Here is a 25,615-nt window from a genome sequence, read left to right as displayed (position 1 = left end):
CTGATTTCTCTCAACCTTGCCACCCCCATCTTCTTCATCCTCTCACATACCGACTGTTCCTAACGCAGGATCATCTGTTACTCTAAACTTACTTGTGTTTCCCTAATCATAGAGTTTGCCCTCATTGAAATGGTTTTCATAACTTAGCACTGTATATAAATTATATTATATAATGATAAAATATCACAATAAAGGATTTTGAAATTAAATCTTAGTCTTCCTGCACAGGTTTGCTCAACTTTTTTCTGTAGGGTGAAGATAAAGAATTGACAAACATATTGTCACAGGGTTCATGTGACTATATTGAGTGAAATAAATATTAATGGAGAAGGTGCATTTTTCTTGTCTGGGAACCTGTGACCTAGGCTCAGACTAGCTCTCATGCTTCTTGAATGGTTAAAACACATGCAGAAAGAGTGAGCCTTAGAAATTTAAACTAGGGATTAATGACTGATTGTTGGCCTGAATCATAAAGGACTTCTTTAGTGAGGTGAGCTTCTATGGGGAAGTGTGATTTCAGAGGGTTTGTCAGATTAGTGGGAGGATTCTGGGAGATACATAATCATAAATAAGATCTAGGAATATGAATATATCAATATGAATTGATATAGAGTGGGCAACCTTGTATTGTTCCTGATTTTAGTGGGATTGATTTGCATTTCTCTCCATTTGATTTGATGTTGGCTATAAGATTGCTGTAAATTGCTCTTAATATGTTTAGGTACATCTATTGTATCCCTAATCTCTGCAGCCTTTTTATGATGAAGAGTATTGGAGGTTCTCAGAGGCCCTTTCTACAACTAATTCAAAGATCATGTATTTTTTGACTTTCAGTTTGGATAACATCGATTGGTTTCTGTATATTGAACCATCCCTGCACCCCAGGGTTGAAGTTTTCTTGGCCATGGTAGATGATGTTTTTAATGTGTCCTTGGATTTGATTTGCAAGTAATTTATTGAGTTTGTTTTTTGTTTGTTTGTTTGTTTGTTTGTTTATCCTGGAAGGGCAAAGTAACTCAGCGATCTCATTTAGAAGTAGACTAATTCTATGCTCCACCTCCATGCACCATCACTGGGAGTTAGGTTTCAAGACATTAATTTTGAGGCGGCAAACACATTTAATTTATGGTGTCTCTGTTCATAAGGAAAATTGACTTATATTTACCTTTCTTTGTTGGGTCTTTATGTTGCTTTTGTATCGGGAAACCACAGCTTCATAAAATGAATTGGACAATGTCCCTTCTGTTTTTATATTGTGAAATAATCTGATGAATGGTAGCATTAATGCTTCTTTGAAATCCAGTAAAATTTTTCACTAAAACCATCAGGCCCTGGGGTAATTTTGGCAGGGCCACTTTTAATGACTGCTTCTATTTAAATTGATTACAAATATTAACTTTGGTAATATATATATATATATATATATATATATATATATATATATATATATATTTTCTTTAGATTTTCCAGTTTGGACGAGTATAGGTTTCTACAGCACATTCTTATGATTCTCTGGATTTCCTTGGTATCTGTTGTTAAGTTTTCCTTTTTGTTTCTAGTTTTGTTAATTTGGTTATTCTCTCTCTGCCTTTTGTTAAATTGGATAGACTTTTATTAATCTCATTGATTTTTCTCAAAGAATCAAATTCAAACACCAATTGACAATATTCATAAAGAAGTCAGAAACACACACTGGAAAAAAGATATCCTTCTCAACAAATGGTGCTGGAAAAGTCAGATGGCTGGCACATAGAAGAATGCAATTAGTCTGGGCTCCGTGGTCTCTTAATGTCCGCATAACGCTCCACAATCTCAGAGAACCTAGACAACAATAAGGACCACAAAGGAGACATACATAGATCTACTCTACATGGCTAGTAGAAAAAAACAAGATCTCCTGAGTAAATTGGGAGCATGGGGACCTTCGGAGAGGGTTGATGGGAGGGGAGAGGCAGGGATGGGAGCAGAGAAAAATGTAGCACTCAATAAAAATCAATAAAAAACATAAAAAGAATGCAATTAGATCTGTACACAAAACTCAAGTCCAAATGGATCATAGACATCGACATAATACCAGATGCATTGAACCTGGTGGAAGAGAAAATGATGAATAATTTTGAAGTCATTAGAACAGGAGAAGAATTTCTGAGCAACACACCATTAGCACAGGCACAAGATTAAAAAAAAGAAAGAAAAAATAAAAGAGACCTCATGTAACTGAGATGTTTCTGCACAGCAAAGAACACTTCATTCAGACAAAGTTGCAGCCTACGTAGGAGAAAAAAAATACTTAGAAACTATACATCTGATAAAGGGCTAATATTTTAAATATATAAATAATTTAAAAATAGATCAAGAAAATAAGCAACATAATTCATATGTTATACAGAATATAAATTATAAATGCAAAATATACATTAATTTATTTTAAATATAAATTAGATCTGTTATACAGAGCTAGACCGAATTCTTAAAAGAGGAAACTTAAATGGCTGAGAAACACAAAATATTCAACATCCTTTCCATTTGGGAAATGGAAATCAAAACTGTTTTGAGATTCCATCTTATACCTGTCAAAATGGCAAATATCAATAAAACAAGTGACAACTAATGCTGGCAAGGATAGAGAGTAAGGGCACTACTCCTTCCTTGCTAGTAGGAGTGCAAAGTTGCATAGACACTGTGGAAAACAATGTGGGGGGTCCTGAAGAAGACAGAATGAGATCTAGCCCAAGATCTAGCGATATCACTTTTGTGTATATATTCAAAAGAATGCCTGTTCCTACCAAGAAACATTTGCCTAACTATGTTCATAACTGCTGTATTTATTCTATCCAGAAATTGGAAACAACTTATATTTCTCAAAAGAACAGATAAAGAAAAATTGAAACACTTATGCTGGGGAATAGTACACTTCTATTGGAAACAAAATCATGTATTTCACATGTAAATGGCTGGGACTAGGAAAAAAAATCATCCTAACTGAGGTATCCCAGACCCAGAAAGACAAATATTATATGTACTTACTTACATGTGGGCAATTACTGTTAAGTCAGTGATGACCAAGTTACAGACTTTAGAAACACTGGGCTTAGGTATAGAGTGTGGGACTAAAGGGTACAGAAAGAAAAGAAAAATAGAATAGATATCTATGGATGCAAGGAGGGTGGGAATGGAAGGACAGTAGCAAAGTGAAATTGGAGAGAGGAGTGGGGGAGGGGGATACAGGAAATGACTGATACTATTAAAGAAAATTGAAGGGTACTATAAAAAACTAAATAGCGTAGAGCATCCTAAAACATATACATATAAAAAGGAGATCTGAATATCATTGCCAAATAATGGTGGAGAGTCCCAGTTGTAACCAAGTTAAGTTTCCAGTGTTGGGATTGGGTTGCATCTAATTGAGTTGTTGGCCAAACAGGCCTATAGGAACCTCCAAAAAGTCAAGGCTATTTCTAAGACTATCTACAAACTGCTGGCAAGGCCCTACAATAGGTCTACAGCTAATTGAACACAGAGAAGTGCAGATTGTGCATCTATAAACCCTTCACGTCTATGTTCTTCCTCTTTGGTACAGGAAGGTACTGTGCATACTACCAAAAGAGAAACGTAAAGAGCAAGCCAGATGCAAAACCCCGTGATCTACAATGGTGTACTGACTGCAAGATGTTAGGGCGGCAGTGGCACAACCTAGTGTGAGTAACCAACCAATATCTGTTTTGACTTTAGGTGATATGGAACCCATAACTGACATTGACTAAGTTACCAAGAACCGTTGACTGGATTGCCTGGAGATCTAGGGTAAAACCAAATTCTACTGTTAAAAAAAAAAAGTAACAATAAAATTATGCCTCACAACATTCTGGTTTATACTTATAAATCAGTGCTTATTTCAGTCATTGTCAGAGAAGCTTCTTCCTGCAACAGAAGGGAAAATACAGAGACCTACAACCAGACAATAACTAGAGAGAGTGAGAGACCTTAGAACAGCCAACCCTAAATGAAATGTCTATAAAAACCCCTCCCCTAAGTATTCAGGGACTGCTGTCAAAGAGGAGTCAGAAAAGGCAAGAGCCAGAGGGAATAGATGAGGCTAAGAAATCAAGACCCTTTAAGTCAACATGACTAATCCATGTCAGGAAAAGAAGACAAGATGTAAGAAAATGAGAGCTATCAAACAAGAGAGAGAAAATTGGGCTGGATGAGTCATATAAAATGAAGGAACTATTTGTTTGTATATACTGATAAGTACATTTAGGTATGAATATGTCAAGATTTATCTCAGAATCTGAACTCTCTCTGACTTCTCTTTTCTAATCTCGGGGACTGAGTAAATCCCATATTTCTTGAACAGTTACTATTGCCATCTGAAACTCAGGAAATAAAAGTGATGTCCCAACACTATGCCACCTCTCTACCATTACAATGTGTTGTCAGAGAATGGTCCCTCTGAAGGGAATCTTGAACTGTATAACAGTGGAGAATGTGACCTGACAAATTCATCCCCTTGTTGACTTCTGCTCTTGACTGTGGGTGTAAGGCGACTAGATACTTACACTGGTGCCAGCTAGAAGACTCTTCCACAGGGATGGGCATTAACCTGGAACTGTGAACTAACATAACCTTTGTCTCCTTTAAACTGTTTTGCTCTGGGAAGGTTATCACAGCAACAGCTAAGAAATCAAGATATTTCACACTACTTGTGTGGCAAGAACTTCCTGCATGCTGATGTTTTTCTAGCTAAAGTCCATTCTTTTCAAAGCTTTAATTATTAAACCTGGAGCCAACAAAAGCATAAACAAATGACTTTGTTTAAATTAAGTTTTTTAAAGAAACAATATTAAGTGTAGTAAATAGAATTGATTCTGTTTTTTAAATTTTGCAGAAATAGTTTATTAATACTAGAAGAACAACAAATAAAGAATTTTGTTAAATGTGTTTGAACACACCATTTTGTTAGAAATCCTTAATCCTTAGTATTAAGAGTATTTATGTGTGTATTTCTACTTATTCAATTTTACTAATACAAGAATAACCAAATACTTGTAAAGAAAAGTCATTTTAAATCTTCTTTTATTCCTTTTGTTATTGAAAGTAGATTGTTTTCATAAAACATACTCTACTGTGGTTGTCCCTCCCCAACTCCTTCCAAATACGCCCCACCTTCCCACACACTTAAATTTTCATTCTTTTTGACTTTCTCTTCAAAAAACAAACAAACAACAAAAAAGGCATCTAAAAAGAAAATGGAAAAATAAAGGAAATAAAATAAAAAATACAAACTTGAAAAGAACAAAACAAACAAATGCACAGAAAAGCAAAGGTGCAAGGGAAAACACAAGAAATACATAAAGACTAAAAGACACACACATAGGGATCTCATAAAGACACAAAACGGTAAACCGTAGTATGTAAGCAAAGTGCTTGTAAAATAAGAAAAGTAAAAGAAAAAAAAATGCCCAGCAAAAACATTATGAGACAAAATGATCTCTCCCAAAATGTCATTTAGCTCATCTTGTGTTGGCCATCTACTGTTGGGCACGGGTCTTGGCTTCAAGAATTGTTTGTATACTCAGTGAGTCTGCATTGGAGAAAACTAATGTTTCAATGTGCAAGCAGTTATTGGAAATAGCTTCTGGGAGCACTCCAGGGAAACAAGGCCTTCTAAACAGCACAGCTGAAGCACATAGGGAACTCACAGGGACTGTGGTAACATGTACAAGGGCTGAGCAGGTGTGGGCCTGTTGGGGCCCTAGCGCTTTAAATCTTAAACCATGATTTTAAATGATGTCTGAATCTTCACAGGGATGCTAATCTAGTGTGCCTTTAGGCCTGAGCACAATGATTTCAGAAGCTGAAAATAGGAAGTCTGAGGGGAAAGGGATGCATGTGTCTATATGGGATATTTACTTCATTTCTAGCATTTCAAAGTTTAAGAGGAATTAGGCACAAATTCCAGTTTAAGGGTTGTATTTTACTTGTTTTTAGGACTGGTTTTCTGAATAGCCATCTCCCTAGACATTGGTGGGGTTTTTTTGGTCTCCTGGTGACAGATCTGAACAGCCAGAAACCAGAAACCAGGCCTCTGGCAACTCATTTCCTTGGGTGTCATTCAGCAACATGGAGAGAATATGATTGATTTCGTGACAGAATTAATGAAAGCAAACGTGTAACACAAGGGCCAGCATGTTAGCAATAGTGCACCTCCGAAGAGGGAAGTTTGGTGTGTTACCTCCTGATTAGCTGAAGCTAGTTCCTCTTCCAAGGCAGAGATTCTTTCTAAAGAAACCCTCAGTCGCTCCCTTACCTAGAAGAAAAAAAAATCAAAATACGTGCCGAAATGTACATCCCAAGTATAGGAACCTGTGGTGAAGCTGTCTTTAACATAAGAGACAAATGGTCACATTCTTCAAGCAATTGTAGCCCTAAGATCACAGACTCATAAATCTGGCATGAACAACATGAAAAGATTGTCACCTCAGAGGCATCGTTGTATCAAGGGGATGTCCTTATAGTAAATTCTTTTGTAGATGAACTGATAATCTTCCAACGGGGTTGGAAATTGACTGGCCTTTCTCCAATTTCAGATTCATAGCAAGTAGATAGATACAAAGTTGAAAAGCATAATCATGATATCATTGCAAAATTAGTGGTGATAAAGCAAACAAAATCGGCAAAATATATCTTTAAAATAAGTGAATTGTTTGCTGGTTTTCGGTGCCTATCTTCAAAGAGATTTGATTAAAAGCAAAGAGTTTTTGGAGCCTGTCCTGGAACTAGCTCTTGTAGACCAGGCTGGTCTCGAACTCACAGAGATCCACCTGCCTCTGCCTCCCGAGTGCTGGGATTAAAGGCGTGCGCCACCACCGCCCGGCAGCAAAGAGTTCTTGAAAACTGAAAATCGATTTGAAATTTTGAATGACTGCAAAGTGTTAATGATTTGGGAACACCCACCTTGTATCCATATATCCCGGAGACAGGCATTGCAATTTGTAGAGCTAAGTACTTTTTAGTTTGAAAGCAGGGCTGACGTAAAATTGTTTTCTTATATAATTGAAATTCACAGAACTGTTTCTTTGGCTTTTGCTTCCTGACTTCTAAAACTGAAGCCATGAGTGATGGCGCATGCCAGTCAATCTCCAAAAGTTAGGAGGCTGAGGAGGAAGACGGAGGTGAAGGGCAGACTGGGATGTATAACAGGATAAAGACCAGCTCAGTCTACTTAGTAAAGCCTGGGTCAAAATGAAACAAAAACCAAACCAAATGAAAATGAAAAAAAAAAAGTCCCAAATCATTGTATTCTTATACAATTATACAAACTTTCTATTACATTTACCAAAGGCAAACTACCATGGGTCAATATTTACTTAATGACCTTGGTGGTTTAATTTACCTAAGTCAATAAACTATAGATTTAAGACACAATTAATCACAAGTTTTTGATGTTTTTATAAATTAACATATTTTCTATATAAATGTTACAAAAATTTCTCAATAAATTTCCATTTTAATAGCATAGTTATAGCTCTGAAAACTAATTTTTTATTTAATTGCCTGTGTATTTTATCATATAACATTTTTTCTTAAACAATAAGGTTTAAACAGGACTATAAGTAAATATTTACATATATAAACTATATAAAATTTTAATGAGGAATAATTGCCTCATTAATTACCTAAGAAATAGGGCAAGTAATGTTTTTTAACTTTCAGGCAAAATATGAATTTTAAAGGTCTCAAACATTCATCTTTAATTTCTGTTTTGGTATTGGGTACAATCAGGTGACTGAGTGTATTCAACTGCTGAAGCATAGCCCAAATATAGCACTACATTAAAATATTTAGCGTGTGAGTAACACAAAATAGAATAACATTTAGCATTAAAAATCTTATGCACAGAATCTCTATTTAGCTCTGCCAGATTGATTGGCATGCTTCGGTGATTTAGACAAATTTCAAATTATAAGAAGAACACAGAATAAAATTCTGAATTTTACGTGGAGGAGTGTAGACTGTGGATCTTTATAAAGGGGTCAGGTGACCCAGGTTGATGAGAACAGCCTGAAGACATTCAGTACAATCCTTGATTTCTCTGTATATCGTGCTGATTAGGACAATCTTAGAATGTCACTGAGAAGAGAGGTTAAGGTACCACCTTTTCACTGAAGTGCTGATTCATCAAAATGTTTCTAAATTAGTGATGGTGTTGAATCAATATTCCCTGAGTACAAGTTGTAGATTAAAATATCTTCTTAGTTATTTCTGTTAGCCCAAAAGTCTTAGACACTGATTTCTTTTAGAAGTTAAACATTTAAAGAAATGTTTAAATTTAAAATTTAAAATGTAAAATTTAAAGAAATTTCTTGAAGTCTATCAAGAAATATGAATAAAGAATTAACTCTCCATAAATTTACAGTTTTGACAAATAAGGATATGTTAACAATAAATTAATGAATCCAAAACCATCTTATTTGAACATAAAAATATTTTTATAATATAATTTTAATTAAAACTATGTATGAAAATTTTTTTGCTGCCATTATCAATAATGAATACCATAATAATGTTGAATTATTTATTCACTTTGTCACTCTGTTGTAGACCAAAATTTTAGTTAATGTTATGTTAGCTTTGTTTACCAAACTTTAATAGGAAAGAAAAGAAAATGCAAATAGGCAATCTTCCCGGGGTTAATAACTCGATAACTTTACCTTATCTGGTTTGCTTTAGTTATAAACACAGGAAAAAATTGTGTGTATCACAAAATTTTCAGCTTCTGCCTCTGCCTTCATCATTGCACTGGCAGACTATCATAATATTTTAACAATTATGTTTCTTGTTGGATTATGTATATTTAGGCAGATCGACTTGTTATATCATACAAAACGATAATTGTTTAAATTTTTGCCCAAAGAAGTACACATTTGGAGTTGGTAGCTGTCACTATCACTAACAATTCTCTTTTCATTACATTGCACTACAGCTGCTAGATGTTTTGCCTTACATGCATTGCTTTTGACAGAGGTACGTGGTAAATTATTAACCTCTGACTGTAATATTTGTATTCCTCAAAACTTTATTTCTAAATTAATCTCTTACTTTGGTATTCTTTAAAATAAAATGAAAATGCCCAGTGAAACCTTTTCTTCAAAATATATTTAAAGGGGATGGTAATTTTATCATGGGAGATTAAAAGAAAATAAATACCTTCCTATGCATTATAATCATATTGCCCAAGGAAGAAGTTAATGGAAGGAGTGAACTTCCACATTAAAAACTAAGGTATTGCCTGGTTTCACTGTGGCAAGTATTGATTTTATCAAACAAAAAATAAAACAGTGAGAAAACCTTCTTACACTAGAAGTTCAAGTATAGTTTGGTTCTGTGATAGCTGACCATGAAAATATTAATGGTAAACAAGGCCTAACTTATTCATATTTGATGTTCTTTGAGTTGCATTTGCCCTACTGTAGAAACAATGGAGGCTGATGCCAAAATTACTATTGGTTATAGTTAAGCTCAAAAGTCTACCCATGCCAGTGGGTATATAAATAAACATCAATATTTAAAACTGAAAGCCATTCTAATGGTCAATACCCATGTTCAATTTTTTTATAACTTAATTATTTTTTGTGGTAAGTTGGAAGAATGTTTCCCTGAGGAATAATTAATTACATTTTTTTAAACTTTTTTCTTCACTTTTATAGCCACATCCTTTACATTACAATAATAATTATTTATACACCTGTGTCTTTACTCCTCCCCATTCTCAGAAGAAACTGTGTGTTACTCCCAAGGTAACTACCTGTACATGAAGGTATTTGGGTAAAAATTAATTCCTCAATAAACAAATGAAATGTTATTGTAAATGAGCATCTGAGACAAGAGGGCGATAACTTGGTTTCAAACTTTTAACAAACGCTGACATTTTCAAATGCTAAGTAAAATATTTTTTGACATTAACTGAAAGAAATTTGCTTATATTAAAAAGTGGTTCAAAGGTTTGCATGCTTTATTATAGGTGACCATTCCAGCAGCTGTAGGTAGATATTGTTATTATCTTCACCTGAAAAAGTATCTGTGATATAGAGAAATTAAGCCAGTTCTGCAGACCAATCTACTCCAGAGGGGAATCTCAGAATTTTGCAAGGATAGCTTCATAGGCACCAGTTCAGTTGCTCATGAACTTGCCAAGGTCTATGAAACTTGTGAAAATTTTATAGGAGCTGTAATTATCCATAGGACTATATTAAAGTGTGTTTCATTGATCTATACTCAGCTGATGGAGCTTCTATATGATAATTGTCCTATATTTTTCTAAAGGTACTCACAGAACGAAGTTGCTGTGTGTAAAGTATTTGTTAATTTCTACTCTGGTTAAAACCACTGGCTCACTTAATGGACGTCAAAGTTCTTACAGGGAACATAAAGAAAAATCCCACATTCTCTAATATATTTATTTAATTCTTTCAATAGAGTTGTTTCCTTGGGAATACCATGCTGTTCTCACAGATCCAGGTCGTTTTAGACACTGGTCTTACTGATTAGGGCATCTGATCTATGGCTTCAACTCATTCTTTAGTATTTAGGTAAAATATGATTCATTTCTATCTCATTTGCCGTTCCACTAAAACCAGACTGTACTTTTGTGATGGCATGTGTTTGTAACCACATGTCACTGATGTGTGAATGCCTGGGACCCTGAACTCTTTTCCCACAAGGGGAAAGTCGTGCTTTGTGTGACAAACCTCACACAAGGCAAATATTCTATAAATTCTCATAGGATTTTATTACTGTATTTTCATGAATGGAAATATAAGAGAAACTAAATAAGTATAATTATTTGATATTAGACTTAACACGGCTATTTATTTGACCTGTGTTTTTAATCTTCAAAGTTTTCATAGTTTTTGCCTCTCATAACCAAAATGAAAATGGAATACAACTTCTTCTTTCACTCTAGAAGACAGAATTGGTGTTATTCTTGTACAGGAATTTCACATAATCCTCTGTTCAAAGAACTGAGCTGAAAGACTGATGGTAATAATAAATAAGAATATAAATATTAAGTGGAACTAAACTCTATATACTCAAAACATAGATATAAACCTGCAATAATTCCAAGTTTGAATTTTAATGCTCAGAACTTGTTATGCATGTTAAAATGAAGTGCCCTAATTCTTGATATGCTAAATCCTAAGACTTTGAAATTTTGAAATTACTTCTTTGAACTTTTTTTAAAATAGAAAATTGTGTCATAAATCTTGCCTAATCTCTAAAGGATATTACCTCCAGATAGCCCTTACATTTGTCAGTTGAACTTATTTTAACTGCTGCTAAGAGAGATTTATGACTTACTTTTGCAAAGACAGAAAGATGAATTTTCCTTCTAATACATTATATTGTTACCAGTAGAAACCACTCTGTACTTAAACTAAGATGTTAGCAACATCCCCACAAGGGAGGCTTTAAATATAGATGTCTAAAAGTTAAAGCCTGCCCAAATTCCACTTCAAAATGCTTCAAAATGCTTCAAAATACATGTGGCTTTCAGTTACTTTTTTAAAAAATCTATGACATCTATGAACATATACTTCAGAGAAAGGGAGAATGAGGGATGGCAAAAACAGAGGTAAAGAGACTAAATAGTATTAGGCAGTACTAGATTTCAAAAACCCTCTGGTGTAAGTATGTAATATGGTCTAATTCTGAAAATTTGTACATTCAGTGATATAAATAAAAGAACATGGTCTATCTACATGTTTAATATTTAGTGTTTGTGGACCGTCCATCTACAGTCACTAAATTTTAAAGTCTTTTCATAGCTCGAAAGTGTTCCTTTGACCTAAGTTAGTTGTTCATTTGTGTGAAAATAAGGAACTTCTGCCTAATAATGGAAGAACAGTTTGAACTGAAAATAACTGTACTGTACCTTTTCATCCAAGGCCTTGTGGTGCTCAAACAAAGATTTCAGAGCCTTGAGAACCTCCACCTCACTGGACACTCCTGAGGGAGACTGGGCCTGTCGCTTCACCACCGTCATCCTTAGTGACCTTTCATGGCGTGACACAAGGCATTCCAAGTGCTCCAGTAATAGCTGTTGGATGGACAGAAAACACAGTTATCTTATGAGGACAGTCGACCAGCCCGTTTTTATGAGCTCTAGGTTAAGCTATTACAAGTTTTCACAGAACTGAAGATAACCCAAGGGAATACAACAGGGTAGAGAAAAGGAGCACCACTTGGTTAACTCAAGGTTTATAAAACACATGAAAGAAAATCAGCCTCTAGTCGTGTAACAAATCATGGAGTGATTAGTAATGTCACACATTTTCCAACACAGTGGTTCTCATCCTTCCTAATGCTGTGACCCTTTAATTCAGTTCCTCATCTTGTAGTAACCACCAACCATAACATTATTTTCATTGCTACTTCATAACTCTAATGTTACTACTGTTATAAATCATAATGTTAATATTTGTGTTTTCTGGTGATCTTAAGTGATTTCTTGTGAAAGGGTCGTTTGAACTCTAAATGACATCATGACACACAGGTTGAGAATGCCTTTTCTAATGAGTCTTAGTCATGAAATCAAAGACTTGAACAGCTGTGTATGGGCTAAGAAGATCGCTACTAGATAGCATTTGTTCCTTAAATAAATAAGTACAATTGCATGATACTTTTAATGTAATATTTTATGAATCCTTTAAGAATTGTTTTCAGAATATGTCATAATGCTGGTTCTATTTCCTTGTTGCAGTATAAACTGCATAGAAATGAGATCCTTTTGTGTATTTATGTAGCAGTCTTTTGAGTCTTTGTATACTTGGTGAGCAACTCAGCTGCCAACACAAACAAGTGGAAATACACAGCTCATCTTTCAAGTGAAGTCATTTTCCCAGTGTGTGTACTGATCTGTGTGAAAGTTAAACACAGACGGTGGATACTTTGTGTTAATTTTTAAAGGCTCAGCTCATCAATATGCTTATAAGAATATGCACAAGTGTTTCAGCTATATGATGTTTATGAGAAACTGAATTTTAAGATTAAATGTTTCCCTAATGTAAATGGAGTTATACAGATTCAATTAATATTTGTGAATCTTACATTGCCTGGTGCCAGTGTAGGACGAGAACCATATGGTATAATGTTAACTTGATTATTCTACCACTAAAGACAGCTGTTTTTATAGCCTCTGAAATTTCATCTCTGTATTCTTTAAGAAAGTTCTTCACACTACAAATTTCATCTTCCCAAAATAGAGTGCACACATGCACACACACACACACACACACACACACACACACACATGCACACACACACACCAAACAAATAAAAATTACAGTTTCAATTTTCTGTTCTTTTTTCTTTTTATCCACACAGATTTTTACTTGTAAGATAGATTTTTACATCCTCGTAAGATAGGAGCTTTCAGAAAGGGTAAAAGCATTCTTTTTTACCCATGAGTACAGCAAAGGAATCCCAAGTCTCTAATGACCTGGAGAAAAAAATCAGTTTCCTCATCAGCTTTTGAAATGAGTTTCAGGACTTCAGTTCTGAAAAGTCAGGCTATACACATTATTTTTCTTAGCAATTTTTCCAGAGAAGTAAGAATTCTTACTACTTGTAAAAGGTAACTGTCTGTTTAAGATAACTGCAGTGAATTCTGTTTGATACAACCAAGAACACATGAACACTCAAGTTATTTGGTTCTACTTACAGTTTGAACGTTCTTCTAATTGTCATAGCCCATGGTCTGGTCACTTCTATGTTAAATATGTTAGCTTTCTGGTTATGCCAGATTCCTCTAAATAATACCTGATTCATAATTCATGATGTTTATTGTTAATTTAGGTGAATTTTCCAATATCTTACCCTCTAAATTTATTAATTTTATATATTCTAACAATCTAGATTTCTATTTTACCTAATTTTACTAACTCAAAGCTGATGATTTCACTATAGACTCTGCCATGATCTGTACATGCAACTCTTTCATAGCTGGGGTTCTACTCCCCAGGCCAAGGTTGCTATATTTCTAGTTTGCATATTTATATGTTCACTCTCAAAACCACAGTCACTCTTGAGTCCTTGTACTATGCAGATTTGTTATGTCCTGCCCACACTCTGTACACCACACCTGACGTCTTACACTCCCCCTTTCCATGATCATTCTTCTTGCGTCTGTCAACATTCAGAATCGAGACACCCGCCAATACATCCACTAACGCCAAGGGGGCTCAGGATTCAGTGTCTCCTCCTGACTTAGTGCAATTAACTGGAACTCACATTTGCATCCTTTCATTCATCAAACCTCTATAATGTAAAATATAATTTCGGTCACTCATGCGTTTTCTCAAGTCCTTAATATTTTCTCATTTGACCAAAAGGAAGTCAGACTCCTTACATTTCCTAAGTGAAATCCATGTTATCTGAGCTCATCTCTTCTTCTTACTTATCACCTGCACTGACTTTATTGCAGCATTTGTGTGTGGAGTTTGGCTTAGCTTTGTAAAATAGCAGGTATTTGTTTAGCTTCATTGGGTTATTGTGCAAAGTTCTTTGCTTCTTTAACCAAAAATACTCCCCTTTGGTTACCTGCTTGCCCTTAGCACTCCACAATCTCTTACGTACAGTCATGTCACTTCTCAACAGGCTTCTCCAAGTCCTTACGCTGCTGCTGCTTTCTTTCCCCATGTGGCATCTGTCCCCGACTGCCATGTCCCTGCAGGTTGACTGGAGTCATTCATTACCTCATAACTATTAGTGTAGGGTCTATAAGGAAAGGAAGATTTTCTCTTCTCTGCTCACTTCTGAATGTTGGTCACAACATGTCTTCAGGTCAAGATCATTCATGTTTGTTGAATGAAGAGAAAGCAGTTTTTTAAAGTTGCAATTTATAGATTTAAAAGAAATAGGTATTTGAGAGATGTGTACAGGATAGATTTTTTCTAAAGCAGCTGATTAAAGACATTAGAAAGTAAAACATCTTCCATGGTATATGGAGGAAAGATAGATACATAAACAATCACCTATGATTTTTCTGACTGATGGTCTGGGAAAGCAAGACCGTGTTGACTTGAGTCATTATTGTGATGGGATATTTTGAAAAGCATGAAGAATACAAGCACAATGAGGCAAACTTGATGCTTTAAATTACATGTTAAAAAATTTAAAAAAAGAGAATAGTCTGTTTAGATGTGCACCTTCCTGGACCCGGATAAAGTGGGTTGGACCTTGGACTTCCTGCAGGGCAGGGAACCCTGACTGCTCCTTGAACTGGAAAGGGAGGGGGAGGGGAGTTAAGGGAGGAGAAGAGAAATGGGAGGTGGGGAGGAGGCAGAAATTTTTAATAATAATAAAAAAATAAAAAACAGGAGAGATTAACTATCCAAATTTAGAGCTGAGGCCATTCAGAGAGTCCACTATTATTTAAAAGACAATAATTCGATATAAGAGAGCTTACTAAATTTTAGCACATTATAAATTCACACCTGTAACAGGTGTCTTGCATGGAAACGCTCCCATGATAATCCAAAAGCACAGTAGAAACTGGCAAACTATTTGAATAGTTTCAGGTGAGCTAGCCATATACCCCTGTGATTCTACCTGCCTCTCTGAAGAAAGCAGTCCCATTCATTTTAGTAAATCTATAAAAAAATTCACTGTGAGTGGATGTCCTTTCAATGAAATTCCTAATATAAAACTCTTCTTGGCTACAAATTTTTAACCAGAATGTGTGGTGATATATATCAAACTTTAAGAAGAGAAGGCTTCCAAGTCATTTTTAAGTGTAATTTTTCTAACTTGTATTCTCAGAATCCTGAGAATATATGTGTAAAGAAGTCTATTGAAAGAAATCATTAGGAAACTTGGAATTAGATGTTTAATTTGACTATTTCCTCTTTTATTACATCTAGCCAGCATCTAGGCACACATAGTCTAGCATTTTTAGTAGCTGATATTGCTATATATACTGTCTGGGTTATATAGGACACTACTGCACTATTTGCTGGGTTCACACACCACCTTCTAAGACCATCAGCATGTTAAAAATCAAGGCAAGTAAAAAGCAAGGGGACCCAAGATGTCTTGTCCTCTAAGGGAGGCAGAAGATTGTTTTTAAAAAATGGAAAATATCACAGAAGGAAAACACGATAACAGGGTCACCTTCAGAATAAAGACAAAAAAAGCTACCACAACTAAAGCAAAGAAACTAACCTCAGACAAAAGAGGTGACTGCCACAATGCCCCAAATAACAGTTATCTCAGCCAAAGTAGACTCAGTACCTGGAGTTTTAAAAGAAGGGCCCACCCTAATTAAAACACTTTTAGAGATTCCTGGTAAAGTTGGACCTAGCACTCTGGTTATGGGGGCAAAGAATGCCAACAATAATAGGAAGTTAGTAAGGAAGAATACAATGATGAGAGAGTGGAAGAGGAACAGGTGGAGAATGACTGTGAGTTAACAGAAAAAACAGCAGCAAGGTCAGAGGTGAAGGGCAAAGAATAGGACATCAAGATGATGACAGAGCTGACTGGGCAAAGTGTCATGGAAAAAGTTGTAAACCAGAGAAGCCCAATGAAAGGAAGGTCCTGTAAAGGCTATTCCTCTGAAAACACAGACATAGGTGAAGAAGAGAACAAGGGAGTGAAGGCTGAGAATTGAGTCAGAGTGCCAACGAGAGAGGAAGATGAAGAGGATAAGAGCCAGAAGCAGAAACACCACACAAGGGAAATGAGCATCAAGAGCATGGCTCTATCAACCAAACATCAGGAGCTACAGAACTCACTACATATGTCTCCCTCTCGTCAAGAGCTGAACATTCACAAGTCTAGTGTTAAAAATTGATATCAGTTATTTTTTCCTTTGTCTGACCTGCATTGGCTGCTGGGCTAAGAATTGGTACAAGTGGATTACGTGGACTCTGGATCTGCTGAACACCCAGTGAAAAGGTTTGGACCTTGCCAGTCTAAACCTTTGCTATTGAAATAAAACTGAAGAAATTAAAGGAAAAGACAGAAAAAGCAAGTTTTGAGAATGTTTTAGGGCAAACCTCTACCTTACAAAGTCACTCAGGATGCATTATCAGAAGTGTCAGAAGATGCCAGGAAGATCATTTAGTCAGTAATCAGAAGATAAGTTTGCTTTTACTGAACTTAAGGCAGGAACGGATGTAGAAACCAACTTCTGAAGAGAAGCAGAGAGCAGACCTACAGTCAGTCTGTCTCCCTATAGAAAAAGATCAAAGTCAAGACTATAAATTCACAGAAAAGAAAGTACTTGGGGAGGCGAGTCAAACACTGGTTCTAAGAGTCCTCTCCTACAGATCTTTAGAAGAAACTCTCAGTGTTGGCAGAATCAGAGTCCATCAAAATGCCCTATGACCAAAACAAAAAATATAAATGCTATACATTTATAGAATTTACTTCCATGGAAGATGACAAAGAAAGTTTAGATTCCAGTAATAAACACTGAACCGAGGGCAGAAAAATCAGGAGGGAGATGCTTGATGCTGGGAGGGATGCAGATAGCCATGCAAAAGTCTGCCAAAGGTCTGTGCGAGGCCACCATTGACAAGCTGTTAAAGGAATCCTTTGATGGTTCTGTTGACCTAAGGATAGTCACAGAATGGCAAAGAAGATTCCTCAAAAGATTTGGCTTTCTTCATTTCAATGAAAGATGATGTCTAAGCTGTTCAGGATGCCGTAGGAGGTGGCAAAATTCATGGAAACAAAGGGATCATAGACTGGGCCATGTCTATGGAATGATAGTGGCTTAAAGGGTACGTGTTCACAAAAGTTGATTTGTAAGATAAGCTGGTGGTACAGGAAGCAAGAACCCTTTTTCTGGAACATCCTTGGTAAACCCTATCTAGGTGGGAAGCTTCCAAGGAGAAAAACATAGGAAGACAACAAGGTATAGGAAAAAAGACTAAGATTGTACAGTTTCTTCTGGGAATAGAACTTTCTTTTTCATCTGAAAGATAGTCCTCTCTGTTTGCTGCTTTTGTCTGTTGAAGATTTAGCTAGATCAATAAGACAACTTAAGGAGTTGTGTGGATCTCAGCCACAATGGATCTATTTTAAACCAACTCCTGATCCTAAGGCTCAAGAAACAACACAGAAGAGGTAGAAAGTTAAGATGAGGAAGATCAGGCAGTCTGATATGAGGCTGTGTCTCCTAGATATGAAAAAGAATCCATGCCCTTGAGAGCTCAACATTAGGGCTGCCCAAACAAGATTTGTGTAGTGATAAGAGAAACAGGCATACTAATATGTAAAGGGGGAGTCTTTTGGAGGCACATTCCTAGAATAAGAACTACAGGTAATTTGTGGGTGCTAAAAGAGAGAGAATTAACCTCTCAAAAGGAGGAGATCTCTAATTGGCTATTCAATACAAAATGGTCAGTCCTGAAATCATATATACACATTTACCAAACATGTTTCAGTAGATGAAAAAAACAATAATAATCAGAGGCCATCAACTCTTGATGACCTGTCAGGGGTTGAAAGGAAGGGATATGGGAGGAGTTGGAGGGAGTACAAGGAAGGGGGAAGGGAGGTAAGCATATTTTAATTAAACATTTTTAATAAAAAATACTTTAATTTGGCTGCTTTCATGCTCAAGTCACTCAGTATCACCGCTTTAAAAATTATTGAACAGACTCAATTTTCCCAATATGTATTCCTGACGATAATATCAGAACTCTTTGGAGACTGCATGGCCTATAGTTCTACTTTGCTCCTGCTGATGTCATAAAATATTGGCGAAAAGAGAAGGAAAAGGCTCATTTGGCTTAAACATTATAGTCTATCATCAAGGGAAGCCAAGAAAGCAACTATGACACAGAATATTCAAGAGGGAGGTGAATATTCCTTCCTGTAGGGAAGCTCATTAAGCTCAGGAAGGAAAAAAAAAAAAAAACCTCAAAACTTCAGGAAGTCCCTGAAAGTTATCTCATTCACTAGACTGCCTCTCAACCTCCCATTGTACATAAGAGACACTCTTAGAAATGCAGAGTTGCCTACAAGACTCCTAGATAATGTGGCTGCCTAGAAGAAACTCTTAAAGGAGTAGAAAACCAGCACAGATACCCCAAAGAAACTGAGAACAGCTACTGCCTAAAAGACTCGGACCAACTTAACTCTCTGGGAAAAACATGCTTCAATCTGTCAATCTGCCTGTAAGTTGTTCAATATATAATTCTAGTTTTCCTGAAATGTTGTCCATGCTGGGGTGAGCTTTTGGTGATGCAATTGCCTTTGAGCTATTTCTACTTCAGTAACTCCTCACTTCTTCTTGTAATAGCCTCAAAAACTTCATTTGCTCCCAAAGTTGGACTTTTGTGTTATTCTTACCTTTGTCTATTGTCAAATTCCTATCTGGGGTGAGTAGATATTTGTTCAGATTTCCCTAGTAACTGTGTCACACAAAATAAACACATAACATACCTCTTTATTATCAGATGAATTTTATGAATGAAAATGACGTTTCATAATTTTCTATTCTTAGAGGCACAGAAGTTCTAATCAATAAAGTTTCTTTCTTATTTATATAAATGTCCATTATAAATTTTGAAATTTTTTCATTATATAATGTATGATATGAGGAGCAGACCTAGTCTGTCGTACTTATTAACTTAGACAATGAAATCCTATTGGTCAAGTTCAACAGAATCAACATATATAGGCTTCAGCATTGTTGGGGCATAAATTTCATTCAAATTAATATAATTATGCACACTATTAGTTTTCTTGTATGTCTCCGTTTAATTACTTGGGAAGCAGATGGCTTTAAGTACAAGTTTAACTTTGAATTCATTCATTAATTTAATACTTGACTGGGGACTGGGCATTTCTTCGGTGACCAAAAAAAATATTCATAAACAAAATTTCAGTTCTGAGTGAATAGATGAACTATTTCCTGCAAACAAATAAAATTCCTAAGAACAGAACTATGAAATTTGAAAGAAACTCTCCTTGTCATCAAATATTATTTGGAGTCACATACAAACATGAGCATTTCTGAAATATAGAACCCAGGATTACTAAAGAAGCGCATTATGTCCGTATCACTCAGGGTTATGTGGTTTTTAGATACGTGAAATTGATGTGGGACTCTCATGGGGTAACCATGTAAACCTTCAGAAAAACCACCCGCCCTTAACTAATGTTAAATACTCTGTTTGCAGTATTGTAAGTTTGTATATTAAACTCCACTCATCTATCTCAGAAATTGTGGTAAGTTATATAATTCACCTAACTATCATGATGCAGATTACATTCTGATTTGTTGATTTTGATGACAGATCAACTTCATCATCGAATCTAATAGTTCACTTTGTGCATTGGCTTTTTGTGTTATTTATTTCAATTCATGAGTAGACTTTCTAATTTATTAATATGGAAAGGTTTATCAGAACCCTAGAAATTAGAACACCCTTTTCCAACTAAACTCACAACCGTACATGGTCAGGTACTCTTTAATTTGAGAAGGATGTTGGTGTTGTCTTTCTGCTCTCTTTCCAGTGGCAATGTGTAGGTGTTCATAGAAAGACAGCAAATAGTAAAAAAGAAATAATATAAAACACACACACATATCATATATAAAGCATAACAGCATATAGTAAAGTACTATTATATAAATCTACATAAAATACCATCATATCTAACTATATCAATGAATATTTGATACAGCATTTTGGGGGAAGAAACACAATATGTTTGAATCTTACACCTGTAGCTTTTATTTTTGTTTTAGATGGTATCAAGGATGTCTGAAGTGTTTATGTAATCTAAGAAGTCATTATATTATCAGGACTTTATATTGCATAAAATTCAGAAACATGTTTCCTTTGATCTAATGTACAACAAAAACTTTTCATATTACCCTTTTCAAAAATATACAAATTTTTTTTGTTCACACTTAATGAATATTGGTAGCTATTAATATTAGTTTTAATCAACAACTTCATTGTTTTTCTTATTGTCATCCAGAAAGCTTTGTTTCCTTCTCTTTCTATTCTTACTAGGTATTTCAGGACAGCTCCCCATACCCTTGGGTCCTTTGCAGGTAGATAGCCAAACATGCCTGTGCATTCGGAGGGTTTAATATGTTGAAAGTCATATGGTTACTGAAATAAATCCCAATTCAAATCAGTCACAATTAAAACAAATGACATATGCCACACAGTGGGGTATTGACTTTTGGGCAATGTTTCATCTAGGCCACCATAAATCTTTTGAAATCCTGTGTGGGTATAACGTGGGTAGCTCTCCTAGTGGCCTCATGGATCTATGCCAAAGGCACAGGCATAGCATACAATGGAATGTCTTTCTAATCCTCTGGTGTTTTACTCTTTGACCTTTGATGCATTTGACTTGCTTTATCTTTACAGTGGGGATAAGCACAGGACATTCTGCACATGGTTGTAAAACGTGATAAATGAATGTAGAATGGATAGACGTAGACGGACAAATGTAGGTAACAAAGCAATCTCATGCCTTTTTACTGTGAGGATTCTTGAAAATCAAACCAAAGGTGTGCATTTCCCTATAATTCTCACTTTCCTTCTACTTCCGCAATTAACAGTGCACTGTTACATCAGAGAAAGCTGATTTATCTGTTAAAATTCAAAATAGCAGGAGAGGGCGGAGCAAAGAAGATGGCAGAAATGCTGAAATTTGCTTGGCAAGGCAGTATAATTTTTAAAATTAAGAATGACCAAAATACACGAGGAGAGCAGCCATAATTTTCAGCCCATGATCTAAGCTGCCCTTGCAATGCCTGAAAGAGGTAATCTGTGTGATTGGGTTATCAAAGCCCTGGCGAAAACCAATTCATATGCACGGTGCACATGTGTGAATTCCTTTCACTGTGCAATCAGAACTTGATGAATAAAGGCAGAAATGACTTGATGGCTTAACCTTCATGCACGCAAGTTCACCTCTCAGTGAAGTCACAGCGATGTCTGTGGAGCTGCATTTGAATAACACTGTAAGGCCAAGCATAAAATAAGTTGGCTTCTAATCACACTGTGTCTGCAGAAGGTGAACCCAGGAGCACTACGGCACTTAATATAATTTCACCTTCTTAATAGTAAAATGGCATATATGACCATATGGAAGTGGTTTCTTCTTCCACCAAGCTATGAGATTACAATAACTTTTGAGAAATATAATTAGCTATACATTATGTGAAATTTAGTAACATTTTATTCTGTTCTATAAAAAATGCATTGCCTTTGATCTAATTCTGAACCTCATATATATTATATATTATTATATAATATAATACATATATGTTATATATTATATTACGTATAATATATTATATGTATTATATATATGGCACATCACCTGACTGACAATGTACAGGAATTCCCCAACGCAGAATGTAGAAAGTCTGTGTTTTATCATATAATACAATGTCTATTAAAACTATCAACCTCTAAGACATCTAATAAAATAAACGAGGTAAGCCTCTTTTAATTGGTAGAGGTTGATCCAATAGCTTTCTAAGAATTTTTACCTTTATTTTTAAACAAGTTCTTTGCTAGAATAAAATGTGGATCAAATGCAGGACACTACAATATAAGCAGCTCATCCCTTTGCTCTTTAAAAAAAAAAAAAATGAGCCGGGTGGTGGTGGCGCACGCCTTTAATCCCAGCACTCGGGAGGCAGAGGCAGGCGGATCTCTGTGAGTTCGAGACCAGCCTGGTCTACAAGAGCTAGCTCCAGGACAGAAGCTGCAGAGAAACCCTGTCTCGAAAAACCAAAAAAAAAAAAAAAAAAAAAAAAAAAACAATGAAGTAAAGGCCAGAAGAAACGGGGACATTTTTTCAGGGCAACATAGTGATTTAACAGAGACTATAATTTTGGTTTCTTTTATTTTTATTTTGGGTATCATACCATGTTTCCTTCTTTGCAGAGGAACTGACTGTGCATTGAAATATGCTCAAAGTACTCTGAAAGGTTTAGGAAGTTCTCAGCTGTGTGTGCTGCGATGGGAACTCAGACTATGTACAGACAGCAAATAAACAGCTAATGCTTACTCTTGTGTTGTTTCTTTCAGCTTTCAGCTCTGAGATCTCTTCTTCCTTTTCTAGAAGTTGTTCCCGGCAAGCGTTCAGTTCTTTAGTCAGTGCAGCAAATTCCTAGAAGGGAAATAGAAATATTTGAAGATGTATTTGTAAAAAAAAAAAAAAAAAAAAAAATCTCAAGTAGGAACAGCATAATATAAGCCATAAAATTTTTTAACTCAATAGCAAAAAAGTTTTTATTTTCTGATATATAAAACCAAAAATTTAATGTATAATGACATAGATTTTTTTCAAAAGAAGAAAAAAAAACAAAAAATTTAATGTATAATGACATAGATTATTTTTTCGAAAGAAGAAATAAAATGTAGGAGTAGAGTTCCATTTAGATAAACACTCAGGCATCCACTAAACATGTCGTTCCTTATATGCAACAGCTCGCAAAGGCCAGATAGAACCTCTTCTGTTGTTGCTTTTAGTTCCCTTGAATAAACTGGTTGACATCTGCCAAACAACTTAAGCATGGTGAGAAACAACTTTCCGTCTTGGTAGCAAGCCATATAATTTGAATGATAAAAACATAAGAAAGTTCATATAGTTGACTGGTCAAGGCATTCTGCTCCCATTTTAAATATCTCAATTTATTGTTCCAAAATAATAACCCATGGCATTTATGACTGTATAATATGTTGCTTCTATTTGTTTATAAAATATAAAGTATCACATTGCACTGAACATAATGCTAGTCTAAATTATTGCTACAATATTTTGACTAAATTTGGGATCAATTTCCAAAATCTTAGATTGACTTGTGTATAATCTATTATAATATATATAGTATATTAATGTGCTATTATTAAAGCTGCAATGCAAGTAACTATGGGTGTGGTGTGGAAGTAACTGCAAGTATCAGCAATAGCATCAATCTCCCCAAGTCTTTTAGTTACCAGAGAAAAGCTCTCCTGCTCTGGGTGCTAATTGTGCTATCATCTTATATATTTGCATCTGAACTAAGGTGATCCTGAGGAATTCATAGAGTGGGTTAGACAATCATATCTCAAATGATAACTGTTACTCCATGGGTTCCATTCACTTAGGTTTTCTTCTGTTGTTTGTTCTGTTTGTTTTATATTTCTTTATCAATATTGAGATGGGGTTTTGAAATGTAGGAGAGACTGGCCTCTAGCATATATCTTCCTTTCTTAGCCTCTTCAATTTTGAAATTACAGGCATGCACTTTCTTGCTCAGTTCCATAATCAGTTTAGTAGATTGAATCAGTTTTTATTTCGGTCCCTTCATACCTAGAAAAGTAGACATTCACTCAGTTCTTGTGCCATTTACAGTCGCTAAGTAACCTGGGTAGAAGAAGGGAGGATACATAGATGAAGAAGCTTATATTCCTTTCTTCTCTTCAACTCAGCCCCCTTTCCACCTTTCCACCATCAGCAGCTGTTAGACTTTCTCCAACAAAAGCAGCAATTCTACTTTTACATTATGTTCACCTTGTGCTGTAAGAATTTGTACTGCCAGTAGCCTTTAAGTTACCTGCCCACTTGGACATGGCCTCTTATACTGTTTATGCAGATGTACAGCATGCAGTCTGTCTCTTTTCTGGCTGTGGGATTCAGTTGCTGTTCTCAGTTCAGGAGAGGACTGTGATTTGTGAGTCTACCCCTAAATAAATAACCCTCTGTTATTCTCTATTCTGAACTAGTGTGGGATTTCTTATAAGCATCCTTCTTCACCTTGAATCATATTTTGATTCCTAATACTAAATGTAGACGACTACCTGATGTTGCTACTATCCTGACTCAATTTCATATGCTCTGTTTAGTTGAGGTTTAATTATGGAAGATGAGATTTTACACTCACACAAGCACACACACATATGTTCTCATTTACTAAATTTTTCAAGGCTTCTATTGAGTAGGTAAGTTAAGCAAGCTTAAAAAGAAAGTCAGAAACTATATTTCAAGAAGGGAATTTAACCTTTCTATTTCCAGTTCATGGCACCAAACAGTCTCCGGAGAAATTTCTGGAAATTTACTCACTCATCTTGATGACAATTTTAGCACTCTACTTTTCAATTAGACCTTCATTCTCTTTTTGTGTGAGTCACTTAATTAGCAAGGCCACATGGTCTCATTTTGTCAGCTATACATCTGAATAAATACCAGTTAAAGACTCAGGAATGCCAATCAGACTGAGAAGGATGAGAAAAAATAGTGAGTTGAAAATCAGGTTCACGAAACACTGTCAACACCCACCCCAACCACAAATAGCATGCTTGTGTTTTATTCACCAAACATTGGTGCCAACCAAAAACGAGTGCTCAGGAAACAACATATCACACAAAATCAAGCTTATATGACCACTTAGAAGTGGATTAGATATCAACCGTGTTAACTGTAGTCATTTTTTTATTTTTTGCGTTTATACAATAATAACATCATTTCCCCTTCCTTCTCTCAAACCCTCCCACAAAGCCATCTTTGTTCTTCTATTCGAATGCAAGTCCTCTTTTTATCTCATTGATTGTTGTTACATGTATGAGTATGTATGTGTGTG

At 35.5% G+C, this 25,615-nt stretch overlaps 1 protein-coding gene across 1 annotated transcript in view; it reads right to left on the bottom strand.

The window, feature by feature from the left end:
• Positions 1-25,615, bottom strand: part of Ppfia2 (PTPRF interacting protein alpha 2) — a 404,134-nt gene that overhangs the window by 144,766 nt on the left and 233,753 nt on the right. The window contains 3 exon segments of the mRNA XM_038314717.1: positions 6,236-6,310; positions 11,936-12,100; positions 23,062-23,163. Of these exon segments, the coding sequence (XP_038170645.1) occupies positions 6,236-6,310; positions 11,936-12,100; positions 23,062-23,163 (342 nt within the window).

This window comes from Arvicola amphibius, chromosome 17 (assembly GCF_903992535.2).
Source record: "Arvicola amphibius chromosome 17, mArvAmp1.2, whole genome shotgun sequence".
Classification (NCBI taxonomy): Eukaryota; Metazoa; Chordata; class Mammalia; order Rodentia; family Cricetidae; genus Arvicola; species Arvicola amphibius.
The sequence above is the reverse complement of the archived record's forward strand: the minus strand, read 5'-3'. Positions and strand labels throughout refer to the sequence as shown.